General features: G+C 41.1%; 1 protein-coding gene across 1 annotated transcript in view; it reads left to right on the top strand.

The window, feature by feature from the left end:
- gys2 (glycogen synthase 2) overlaps window positions 1-12,023 on the top strand; it is a 57,990-nt gene extending 45,967 nt beyond the window's left edge. The window contains exons 10-16 of the mRNA XM_072471775.1: window positions 244-322; window positions 1,600-1,713; window positions 5,222-5,348; window positions 7,966-8,061; window positions 8,152-8,315; window positions 10,895-10,975; window positions 11,102-12,023. Of these exons, the coding sequence (XP_072327876.1) occupies window positions 244-322; window positions 1,600-1,713; window positions 5,222-5,348; window positions 7,966-8,061; window positions 8,152-8,315; window positions 10,895-10,975; window positions 11,102-11,323 (883 nt within the window). The 3' untranslated portion in view covers window positions 11,324-12,023. The remainder of the gene's footprint in view (window positions 1-243; window positions 323-1,599; window positions 1,714-5,221; window positions 5,349-7,965; window positions 8,062-8,151; window positions 8,316-10,894; window positions 10,976-11,101) is intronic.
- The last annotated feature ends 761 nt before the right edge of the window (window positions 12,024-12,784 follow it).

The raw sequence follows: 12,784 nt of genomic DNA, 5'->3' as shown, positions 1-12,784 counted from the left end.
AATATGATCAATTACCAGAAGATGCTTTTAATAATTTGCAAAAAAGGTGACTAAACTCGTGTGGACATGATGCGTCAAATGGCCTTATTCTGTGCCATAAATCTTTCTTTGTCCAGAGATTACAAACATAGGGATTGGGTAATTTTGTGCTATATTGCAACAGTTCCCCAAAATGGCTTCGATCTGTTCCATTTCTGTCATGGTGGTTTAATGCTCTTAACCAATTATTCTGTATATTTTCAGAGGGGAAACTCCAGATATGAACAAGATCTTTGATCGCGATGACTTGACCATAATGAAAAGAGCCATCTATGCAACTCAGGTATACTTAGGAGTAGAATAATCTTTTCATCTGCATACAGATTGAACATTATTTTAACAAGTTATTCATTGGCTGAAGTGTCTGCAACATCCTTGAGTCATGAAGGCATTGTATAAATGCAAGGCTTTTTATAATTTGTAGTTTTCAAGGGAGGAATTGATACCTTTTTTGAGACCTATTCAGTGGATATTCTCAGTGGAAAGGAAGAGTCGTATGGATGGGGTTTGGCTATTATTTTAGATCCAGCAGTTTATATTGAGTTAATCAATGCAACAAATGCACATGCATTAAAATAAATGTTTTAAAATTGCAGCTCTGATTGTTCCTTCCTTTAACACCGCAAAGCACTAATCAAGCCTATATTTTGATTATTTACACTACTTTGCATATTTAGATTAAATAAAGGCACTCCGCCTGCAAAGTGTAGGCCATTCAGCCCTGTAAACCTGTTCCACCATTCAATTAGATCATGACTAATCTGCATCTCAGCTCTATCTTTTTTTTTATTTGTTCATGGGATATGGGCTTGCAGGCTGTGCCAGCATTTGTTGCCCGTTCCTAATTGCCCTTGAGGGGCAGACCTGTGGGTCTGGAGTCACACGTAGGCCAGACCAGGCAAGGACGGCAGATTCCCTTCCCTAAAGGACATTTAGTGAACCAGATGGGTTTTTACAGCAATCAACAATGGTTTCAAGTCATCATTAGACTTTTAATTCCAGATATTTTATTGAGTTTAAATTCCATCATCTGCCGTGCTGGGATTCAGATCATTATCCTGGGTTTCTGGATTACTAGTCCAGCGACAATACCACTGTGCCACCACCTCCCTTAGACCCACTTTTTAACCCTTGGGTAAAGTTATCAAACATTAATCCGTTGTTCTGTCTTGAAAATTTCAGCTGTGCTAGAAGGGGACTTTTTCTGAAAATGAAGGGAGAAATAAAATATTACTACTTGTCCCATCCTAAACTGTTTGAATATATTTCCATCTTCAATGCAAATGAGTGCCATTCCTGTTTAGAACCATTTTTGATGCTAATGATTTGGAGTTGATGCCGCCATCAATGAGTCAATTTATATTCTGAATGCTGATTCTAGTGAGATATCCTAATGTCTTGGCATGATTTAGGTTGAGGTGGGTCCTTCTAAGATGCGATTTACCATCTGCTTTGTTGATATCCTAAAACAGCTTTTTGCCCACCAGGCTGCATTGAGCCATTGTTTAGCATTTCTGTTACTGCAGCCACTGATTAGAGTTTTGTTCTAACCGACCTCAGCGCCAAACACTGCCTCCGGTGACCACGCACAACATGCTCGATGACAGCAATGACCCCATCCTCAGCACCATCAGACGAATTGGGCTGTTCAACAATCGGGCTGACCGGGTCAAGGTATGCACTTTACTTTCTGCTCACAGGTGCGAATGCATCGATTACTGAACCTGCAATTTGTGCTTGCTTCTCAGATTCGCATCTCCACAGACGCTGTCAGACCTGCTGTGAGAGTCCAGTATTTTCTGTTTTTGTTAGTGCTTATCAGCCTTGTTTTGATGTTTCATGGCTCAATGCAGCCTGGTGGGCAAAAAGCTGTTTTAGGATATCAACAAAGCAGATGCCCTCTGTTTTTCATAGAATCCCTACAGTGCGGAAGGAGGCCATTCGGCCCAGCGGGTCTACACAGGCCCTCTGGAAGAGCGGCCCATTCCCTGCCCTATACGTAATCCCACTTAACCTGCACATCTTTGGACACTAAGGGGCAATTTAGCATGGTCAATCCACCTAACCCGCACATATTCGGACTGAGGGAGGAAATCGGAGCACCCAGAGGAAACTCTGGCAGACACGAAGAAAACATGCAACTCCACACAGGCAGTCACCCAAGGCCGGAATTGCACCTGGGTTCTCGTGCTGTGAAGCAGCAGTGCTAAGCCCTGTGCCACCCTGTCGCCCTATGTCTTCAAAATGAAATGGCATTATCCAACAGCAGGAAGTAAATAGAAAATGTTGCTGGTGGAGAGGCCTGAATATTGAATCCAATGGCAGGGAAACTGACCAAACTCTGTATTGGACAGTGATGTTTTCTGTAGTGTTATAAAAGAAGTCACCACCCACATATAGAAAGTTCAGCATCCCACAACGTTCACCTTTCAGAAAGGGTTAATCACTTTTTCAGCGTGACTCAAAAAAGTTTCTGCAATAAGTTTTTTTAATCCTGCTATTACGAATGTTAATGTATTTACACTTGATCAAGCATGCTGTCTGCTGGTGTTCCCCATCATTGCTTTACACATCATATCCATTCATTCATTGTGATGTTCTTGGCTCCATTGATTGGGACAAGTATCATTAGAGTTAGGTCAATATAACTATAATATCCAGTGGTATAATCCTCAGTCTGTGAAGTGCCCAGTAGAGGGGAAGAGATACATTTGAATACGCAACCAAAATAGGTGATTGGTATCTTAATGAGGTGGAATAAGGATATTAATTATTTTAATAAAAGTGAACTGTTGTTTTAATGACGGCATCTCCACATCATGTTGTTTTAATGAATGCAGATGGCTGGACTGTTAGTTTCTTACTCATCCAACCATGATTCTGCAGGACAGGAGCAATTAAACATTGTGGCCTTTCAGTTAGATTAGAATTGTTGCATTAGGGAATAGGGAGTTTCAGCTATTGGTTGTGTTGTGCTTCCACTGAGCTTCAAATTATTTAGGCATTTTCAGAAATACTACATGACTAATTCCATAATGAGATTATAAATTGACCTGGTTTGTAATTTGAATTCTTGCATATGGATCAGCAAATATTTGACAATTTTCTAAATCTTTGGCTCAGCGGAGAAAATAATCTGTTTATCTCGTATCCGTGCTTGGTGTCATTAATCAGTTCTTTGTTTTATACAGGGGATTAGTTAAATGTGCAGTTACTCTACAGCTGTCAATCTCTGAACAGAAACAACTATATCACATCTGCCAACCCAGAAAACTAGCAAAACCAAATTGACTTTGAAAAAACTAACTGCTCAAAAACAGCCCTGAATATTGCCCTCCCAGTACGTAAATACACAGAGATAGATTGAATTACAAAGGATAGGATGTACGGCACAGATACAGGTCATTGAACCCAATATAGGATAGGACAGTGTTTTAAAAACATCTGGTTAACTTTTGCAACCCATGCTAGCTGACCTTCGTGACATACGCCTCATTTACTTATCTGAAAGGGGAGCCTGCTTGGTCCTCACAATCTCACTTGAATCAGGCACAAACGAGGAGAGGGCAATGCATATATCCAATGCAGACATCGGCCAGTTCCTTTGTGCCATTTCATCTTTATGCAAACGGAAATTCCAATCTTCCACATGTAGGTTGGCGTGAGCCATCGCAAAAAAATGCTTGTTTTACTCTGCACTGGTTACTCCTGGGAGATGCTACACCAGAATGTTGACAGACTCATGGGCTTTTGACTTGTTTTTAATGTGGTATCACAGTCGAGTACGGAAGTGTAGGGCGGGATTTTCCAGCCGCATCCATCCGGTGACCAGCGATTCCCACCCGAGGTCAATGGATTTCACTGTGGTCAGCCTCTCACCCGTGGCGTTCTTGCGGCGGGCGAGGCTGAAGAATCCAGCCCGTAGTCTTTTAATTTGGAGTCAGCTCTAAGTTAATAACTGACTCTGGGGTCTCAACCTCAATAAGGAATTTTTAACCCACACTTTTCTTTCAAAATACTCATTTAATTTGTCAGTATTTCCCTGCATATAACACACATGGACATGGCATAATTGACAAAATCATATGTGAAGAAAGAAATCATCTTTATACTGCTTTGTTCCCGAGTTAAGCTTCTTTGTAGGCTGTTGGCCAGAGACTCTGGAGCTCTGTACAGAACTAACACAAGCACTGCACTGACCTGCCCTGGACTCTCCTGAGCAGCTTCTGTTGTGAGATCCTGTCCAGTAGGTACACTGCCTATTTGAGTCTCTGGCCATCTCCTGCTAGTTCCACTGGGTAGCCTTGGTGCTTCACAGTTCCAGGGTCCCAGGTTTGATTCCTGGCTTGGGTCATTGTCTGTATGGAGTCTGCACTGTCTAACGTTATCCCATTGAGTTGGCGTTTGTGCCACTTGCGTTATGTAACAGGAAAGTTTAGAAAAAGCTGTGTTATAGAATCTTGTTCGTTGTGTGTGCTGCTTGGGATTGAGTACTGGAACATGCCTGTAACGGTGACTCTCAAACCATCAGCTCATCTTAAAAACCTCATTCAAATTCATGCATTATTCAAAAGTTTCTAGTCCTGCCTTCTAACTGATCAGCTGAACGTTGTCCATTGTCAATGGGGATGGGGGGGGGGCTGCTTCTTATCCATGTAAGTTTTAAATGGTGTCGTGCATTGAAGTTACAACACACACACTGTTCATTTGACCTTTCAAATCCATGACCATGTTTGCCCTCAAGTGAGCAAGAAGTCCTAATGCTATTTACACACTCTGTTCCCATAGCCCCCTTGATCTCCTTTCCATCATCCGTTTACCAATACAGCTGGTCTATTGACATAGTTTCTGCTGTAAACTCTACTTTCACAGGAATTCACAATTAATTTTACAGCCTCAAAAAACTATCTTGCTCTCTCTTCAAAATCTCTTGCATTGATTCATGTGTCTCTGGCCCCTTGCTCTGCACTTCACTGTTGTAGTCAACCTCAAGTGATGTGAAGCTGGAGGTCTTTCTGAGTCAGTCCAGGACCCAACTGATGAAATACTGTGACATTAACATTGCTGTGACACTATATAAAAGTACCTCTAAACCTACTGCCATGTGTGACTATTTTCAGAAATACTTTCTGAAGCAAATAATTGCGTTGTTTCAAAATCCTATTGCTTTTCGATTATCTAGATTGTTTTCCATCCTGAGTTTCTGTCATCCACCAGCCCCCTCTTGCCTATGGATTATGAAGAGTTTGTTCGAGGTTGCCATCTTGGTGTTTTTCCATCTTATTATGAACCTTGGGGATATACTCCTGGTAAGTGTCACCCTTGTGTTTCTTTTCTCTTCAATCACTTAAGAGGTTTTTGTTTTTCAAAGATTGGAAAAGCCTGAGCAGAAGATAAGTACAGGAAGAAAGTGTTTAAATAGCCATTTCACTGAGGGGGAAGTGGAGAATGAACTTCCATTTACATAGCACTTTTCTTTAACTCTGTACGTTTTGAAATTCAATCACTGTTGTAGTGTAGTCACCGTTGTTATGTAGGAAAACTAGCCAATGGTAGGACTGTAGGCTGGACAGTATTAATGCCAGAAATTACTCCTAGCAGTGGGAAAATGACGTTATTAGGGGAGCGAGAAGTGTTTACTAATTGCAACCTTGCCTCAGAACTGCCTTTCAAAGGCTGGAGCTGAGAATTTGGCTTGAAGCACATTTTGTTCTTTATTCTAGAGTGCAGTGGTGCTTAATGTTCACAAGGAAAGGGCTATTGGTGAAAGCCTTTTCATCCTCATTTTCTGCTTGAACTAGGTGAAGGTGCAAGGTGCACTGCCCAATCGCTCTTCTAATTGCATCCTATTTACACCGTTGAATCCCATTTTGTACTCGACCACCTTGTCTGGTATAGGCAGGCTACATTCAGCGCTGCTCTGCAGAAGCCCCAGTTTATATGGTAGTGAAACATTAACTGGTACACAGCTATTTTAACCTGTCCCTGAATTGTGATTCCAATTATGTCACGGTCAAAAAGATGCAGGTTGCCCAGATCCAATCAGGATTAATTGTTTTCTAATGATGTGTGAAGGGTTTCTGTCATCGGATGAATAATCTTACAAGGTAAGCAATCTCGCTCTTCTTTGTATCATTTTCCCATCCCAGCTCCCTTCACATCCCATGAATAAAAAGATTGTGGAATATGTGTGTGTATATATAATTATCCCTTGTAATCACTGATACACCATCAATAACACACAACGAGTGATGAATGTAACTGAGGCTTTAATACACTAAACATCAAGCCTCCTGCCTCTGGACCCGAACTGGGTCGGAGACGGAGACTTGCCACCTTTATACAGAAGCCCGAGGAGAGGAGCCACAGGCGGAGCCAGCCTGGACAAGCCCAGGCATGCACAATACAATACAATGCCATATAATGCAATACCGTGGTTTATCACAATCACCTAGTGAATAACCAGCTTAACAAAATATGTTCCGGGGATCACAACCAAAGTCAAGGGCCAGTCATCCGAACAAATCTTGTTTTGCTTGTACTTGCCCAGCACTCCTCATATTGAGCTCCCTAATGTATTTTGACTCCGGAACTATAAGTAGTAGATTATTCCAACCGTTCAAACTTTCTTTTATTCTATCTGTATCAACTTTATTTTCACATTTATACTTGGGTTGCCTGGCTCCGTTAGTGGTACTGCTGCCTGTGAATCAGAAAGTTGTGTCTTCAGTTCTCAGTCCAAAACTTGACCTGCTAACTTTGACACTCCACCATAGAGAGTTTACTGCACTTCCAAAGGTCCTTGCGCGTGAGATGGTAAACTGAAGCCCCCTGCCTCTCTTGTGATTCAGGTGGATATTTAACATTCCCATTACATTAGTCACATGTTATTGGCCAGGGTTTAGAAACTCCAAGTGTATTATGAAGTTCACCTGACCTACAACCTTTTATGTTGAATTTGGCTAGGATGAGCTCAAAAGCCTTCGCTGCAGGTGTGATTCATCACACTTCCTAGACATTTTATATAATATATATATATATAAATACGGCAAGAATTTTTATCAATTACAAACATAAAGACACCACATAGCTACAGTAATCTATGTATAACACTTAACGAATTCCCCCTTAACTGTTCCAATTCAATAACAAAATCCAATAAACCAAAAATCCAATTTTAAGGGCGTGGCCCAGCACACTGTATTCTCGCTTGACTAGTTCTGGACTGGTCCTATTCCTGGACTTATGATCCAGTCTCAAACAGAAGGTTCAAGCTCTTTCTGGAAAACAGCTATATCTTTTAAGTTAGACACAACTAATGTGCTCTTTACTGGAACAGCTCTTTAAAATGAAAACACAGAAATACAGGGAAAAACATTCCTTTCTCCTTTTGAGTCCACAGCAGTCAAACTGAAACCCCCTCTGACCTCACAGCCACAGCCCAGCACCACCCACAAAATGACATCACTGAAGCCTTGTGATAAGACAAAATGACCTCTCTTAAAGGGACACTCACATGACACACAGAAGAGCAGTGAACTCTCCTGGCATTATGGCCAATGTGTTGTCTCGTGTGTGGAAGCTAGTCTGTAAGATGGCTGCCGCACTTAACCACACAAGTCTGTCACTGAACTCCAGAGTAATGTATGTCTGTCTGTCTGTTCTCCCTGATGGTCTTTCTCTGGGAAACATTCTCTGGGGGAAACAAAAAGACTTTTATTAATTGCAGGTGATTGGGGAGGAAATTTGTGTGGCTGGGGAGCTAACCGGTGGAAGTGTAAAAAGGAGGAAAGTGCCCTTTAGCATATATACCTGCAAGTTTTTTTTTTTTTTCTTGCATAGTATGTGCTTGTAAGATATTTAAATCTTGACTAGTATTAAACAGTGTGTGTTACCCTAATGGTTCTATGCTGTTTGTTTTTGTAGCCGAGTGCACAGTGATGGGAATTCCCAGTGTGACCACCAACCTCTCTGGTTTTGGTTGTTTTATGCAGGAACATGTGGCAGATCCAACAGCCTATGGTAAATTCTATAAATGAAATGCTGCACCCACAAGGAACACTACATTTATCTTGTGCTTTCTTTTAACTCTTGTGTTATCGTTGTGTCCAGGGATTTACATAGTTGATCGTAGATTCCGATCTCTAGATGAATCCTGCAATCAGTTGACCCAGTTCATGTTTGGATTCTGCAAGCAGTCACGTCGCCAGAGAATTATCCAGAGAAATCGAACTGAAAGGCTTTCGGAGCTACTAGACTGGAGATACCTGTCCAGAGTAAGTACAGGCAGCCAATGGGGCTACTTTGGGGTTTCAGTGATGCAGTTATTTTGCATGAACTGATGTGATTGAAAACTAATAGATCACGTGGTACTTGAGGACAGGGAAAATAGATTAATGAATCACTATAAATCATTCTAAGGGAGTCGACGAAAATTGGGGAGGTTTCTGATAGATTGGAAACGAGCAAAGATTATTCCCATGCTCAAGAGGGTTACAGAGCCATTCCCCTCAACTCCAGGCACATTATTCATAAGCCTAATGGGATTCATAAGTAGAAACAAAATGGAGGACTTCCTGTATGAAAATAATAAAGATTAACCAACATGGGTTCAGCAAGAATAGCATTTGCCTGGTCAGCTGCAAAACTTTGCTGAGACGGTGCTACCCCAGGTAATCTAAGAAAGCAGTAACCTTAATCTAATGTGTAAATATGTTCAAAATATAGCAAGAGAGACTCCTTTAGAAAATGAAGTTGATGCCTGCCTGGGATATTAATGTAAATTAATGACGGGCCCAAGACACAGAAGCACGCGATAACTTTAAGGAACGCTGATATTGTAGAGGAGGAAGATTAGATGGAAATGTATTCATTGGGGGCCCACATATTCCTAAGCCACTGTGGCTTAAATAAATGAAAATTGTAGTCTCCTTGTCAGATAACTAAATTCAAAAATAGTGAGCATAATGAAGTCCAGAGATTTAGCTGAGGTCTTCAAAAGGGTGCTCTTTTTTGCAATTTGATCAATGACAAGTGAATCTCCACGGGTGAGATATAACTTGGCAATGGGAAAGTTTAAAGAGATGAATGTTGACCAATTGAATGGATTTGGTTATCTTATAACTGCTTCACTTCCCAAGGGATTTATGCCAAAGTTGTATGATGTCCTGATCAGGCAACAGCTGAAGCACTGCTGACATTACTAATCACTGTCTCCGGGGCATCAATTAATGTCGAGGATCCCTGATATGAGGGAAGAGTCCCAACAAACGCCTTGATAATATTGAAAAGAGATGTTTCGTAAGGTGGATAAAATTCTTAAGAGCACAGGGAGAGTGAAAATCTGAAATCATGCTTTCAGGTATACCAGACCACAGGACATCAGTTCAAGGTTGTGGAAAGTGGAGGGGACATTATTGAGCTTGGAGGGGGGAGGTTGGAGTGCTCCTCTGGCATGTTCAAAAATGGAGTGGAGATTGGTTTGATGGTTTAATTTCTGAATGAAGAAGCTAATACGCTGGGAAGAGAAAAAAAATAACTCTGAACTTCTGAAATGTTTCTAACTTTATCAATCGGCTTTCAAAACTAAACAGTTGATCCATTAGAAGCCCACCAATTTGTTTATTTTTATTACTTCATGGGATATGGGCATCACTGGCTAGGCCAGCATTGATTGCCCATCCCTAATTGCACTTGGGGAGGTGGTGAGCTGCCTTCTTGAACCGCTGCAGTCCATGTGGTGTTCTGACCTTCTGATGAAAGGAAGGTCATTGATAAAGCAGCTGGAGATGTTTGGGCTCAGGACACTACCCTGAAGAACTCCTTCAGTGATGTCCTGGAACTGAGAATGACTGACCTCTAACAACCACAGCCTTCTTTCCTTGTGCCAGGTATGACTCCAACCAGCTGAGAATACTCCCCCGATTCCCATTGACTCCAATTTTGCTAGGGCTCCTTGATGCCATACTCGATCAAATGCTGCCTTGATGTCAAAGGTAGTCATTACCACCTTGCCTGTTACTGCGAGATTTTTGTAAAATATTTTCAGATTCTCATCGGTTCCGGTAATATAGCTCAGTTCGATACACGATAACTCAACACGTACAAGCACCAATGGTAAAAGCAAATTACTGAGGGTACTGGAATCTGAAACCAAAGAGAAGATGCTGGAAAATCTCAGCAGGTCTGGCAGAATCTGTAGGGAGAGAAAAGAGCTAATGTTTCGAGTCCAGATTACCGTTTGTCAAAGCTAAAAGACATAGGAAGTGGGAAATATTTATACTGTGGAGTGAGAATGAAAGATGAGTCATAGCCACAGAACCCAGAGAAACTGGGTGCTAATAGCCACAGAAACCAAGGGGAAAGAGTGTGAATGGCAGTCCCCAGAGAGAACAAAAGATGTGAAAGGCTTAACATAGAAACAAACATCAGAGGGTAAACTGTGACTTATGTAGATGTGGGAGGGAGGAGAAGCAATGGCGAGAAAGGGTAAGGAAAGGTGGATAAGATGGGTTGGGGTAAATATATATAAAGAAAGACAAGAAAGAAGGAAATGGTAAAAGACAGTTAAAATGAAATGGGATGAAAACAAATGGGTCGAGGTGGGATAGAGCTAATCATCTAAATTTGTTGAATTCTATGTTGAGACCGGAAGGCTGTAGCGTGCCTAATCAGAAGATGAGATGTTGTTCCTCCTGTTTGCGTTGAGCTCCACTGGAACATTGCAGCAGGCCAAGGACAGACATGTGGGCATGGGAGCAGGGTCTTGTGTTAAAATAACCTCTGGTATTAGGTTTCAGAATATTTACTACATTTTGCATTAGTTAATTAATTTTTTGTTCCTTCTGATATTCAGTACTACATGTATGCCCGCCATCTTGCACTCAGCAAAGCCTTTCCAGAAAAATTCCAATTGGACGCAATTGTACCACCATTGGTAAGTCCATCTGTTTTGTACTGTTGTGTTTATTTGAATTTATATTTAAGGCAACATTACAAAAACTCTTCTGTAGACTTCACCTTTTTAAAATAATAACGCCATGAACTAATTTTTTCACACCAGATTGAGGGTTTCAAGTATCCCAGACCAGCATCAGTGCCCCCATCCCCTTCTGTGTCCTTGCATTCAAGCCCACATCAGAGTGACGATGAAGAGGAGGATGACGATGAGCGGTACAACGAGGATGAAGAGGCTGAAAAGGATCGAAGAAACATTAAAGCACCCTTTTTTCCTGGTCCTATTCCTATTGGAAAGAACCAGTCAGATGAAGAATACCATAACTGAGTAGATGGCTAACTGTACCGTTTGGGAGATTTATGGTTGTAATACTTTTATGATGGAAAACAGATGTAAGAGTGGCAGGTTCAATCCATGTTGCCTCTGGTTATTGTATACACAGTGACATTGGTCCCCAATGCAACAAAGGACCTGCAGCATTTGACATGTTTATTGTTGAGGTTGGAGCTTACCTTGATATTTTTTGACATGTCTGGTCCTCCTAAAATGTGACAAGATTGTAATTTGTACTCCTGTGATGCAGAACACTGCTTTTATTCTTTGCTAATATTGTTAATCACCTATGGGGGTGTATTTGTTACCCTGTTCATTGGAAGCCATCTGCCCATACACTTTTACCGATCTCATCAAAGAGTTTATCCCTGTGACGTTTCTTTCGCGGACTCTTGTGAAATAGTGCGTATCCTTCTTACCACTGATAACAAAAGGAGGAAAGCCCATTTGAAATGAGCTCCTTCATAATATTGCAGATACTACTGTCCATGGAGATGAGAACCTTGCACTTTTTAAAAAAAACTTAAGAATTATTCTCTAGCTGGGGCATTTCCACTTGAAAGTTGTGAAATATATTTCACCTTGGTGAGAAAATGTAGGAAAACAGTATTGTACAAGTCACCAAAACAAAATGATAAACGTTAATGACAAATTGTTCTTAAAAACCCAAGTAAAGTATTTCAGTCCAACAAGTCATTTATGTTCTAGTGCTTTTATTGTGGTATATTTCTACTTTTGTTAAACCTATTTCTTTCAAACTCATGATTTTATGATAATTTATTCTCTTTTTCAAATTTATAATTCAATTAGTTTAGAGAACAAAATGATTCATTTACATAGTTTTGTGAAATCATGCTTTTATATCAAAAATGTTTTTGAATTTACTGGCTGGAAACCCCTAATTCATAAAACATAGACTAAAGCCACATTCCAGTGACTTGGGATCAATCAAGGATGGCTGCATATTTGCATTACCGTACATTCGACATCCCAAAACCATTGCAATTGAGATAACCTGGGTGCAAAGCTGCACCAGAACATTGGCCTTGAAAGGGTCCCATCACCTATCCCATTATCAAAGCATCCGGACAATCACCTGGGTACTCAACTGGGAGGAGACAAACCATTAGGCATAATCACTTGGACAGTAGTACCCTGGATGAGAGAGGAATTCCCAGCCACAATCTATTCCATTTACAACCAGAATACACCAGCTACGACTATATTTGGGTCACTGGGTACATAGAACATAGAAAATACAGCACAGAACAGGCCCTTCGGCCCACAATGTTGTGCCGAACCTTTGTCCTAGATTAATCATAGATTATCATTGAATTTACAGTGCAGAAGGAGGCCATTCGGCCCTTTGAGTCTGCACCGGCTCTTGGAAAGAGCACCCTACCCAAACTCAACACCTCCACCCAACACCAAGGGCAATTTTGGACATTAAGGGCA

Source organism: Scyliorhinus torazame, chromosome 13 (assembly GCF_047496885.1).
Source record: "Scyliorhinus torazame isolate Kashiwa2021f chromosome 13, sScyTor2.1, whole genome shotgun sequence".
NCBI lineage: Eukaryota > Metazoa > Chordata > Chondrichthyes > Carcharhiniformes > Scyliorhinidae > Scyliorhinus > Scyliorhinus torazame.
The sequence above is the reverse complement of the archived record's forward strand: the minus strand, read 5'-3'. Positions and strand labels throughout refer to the sequence as shown.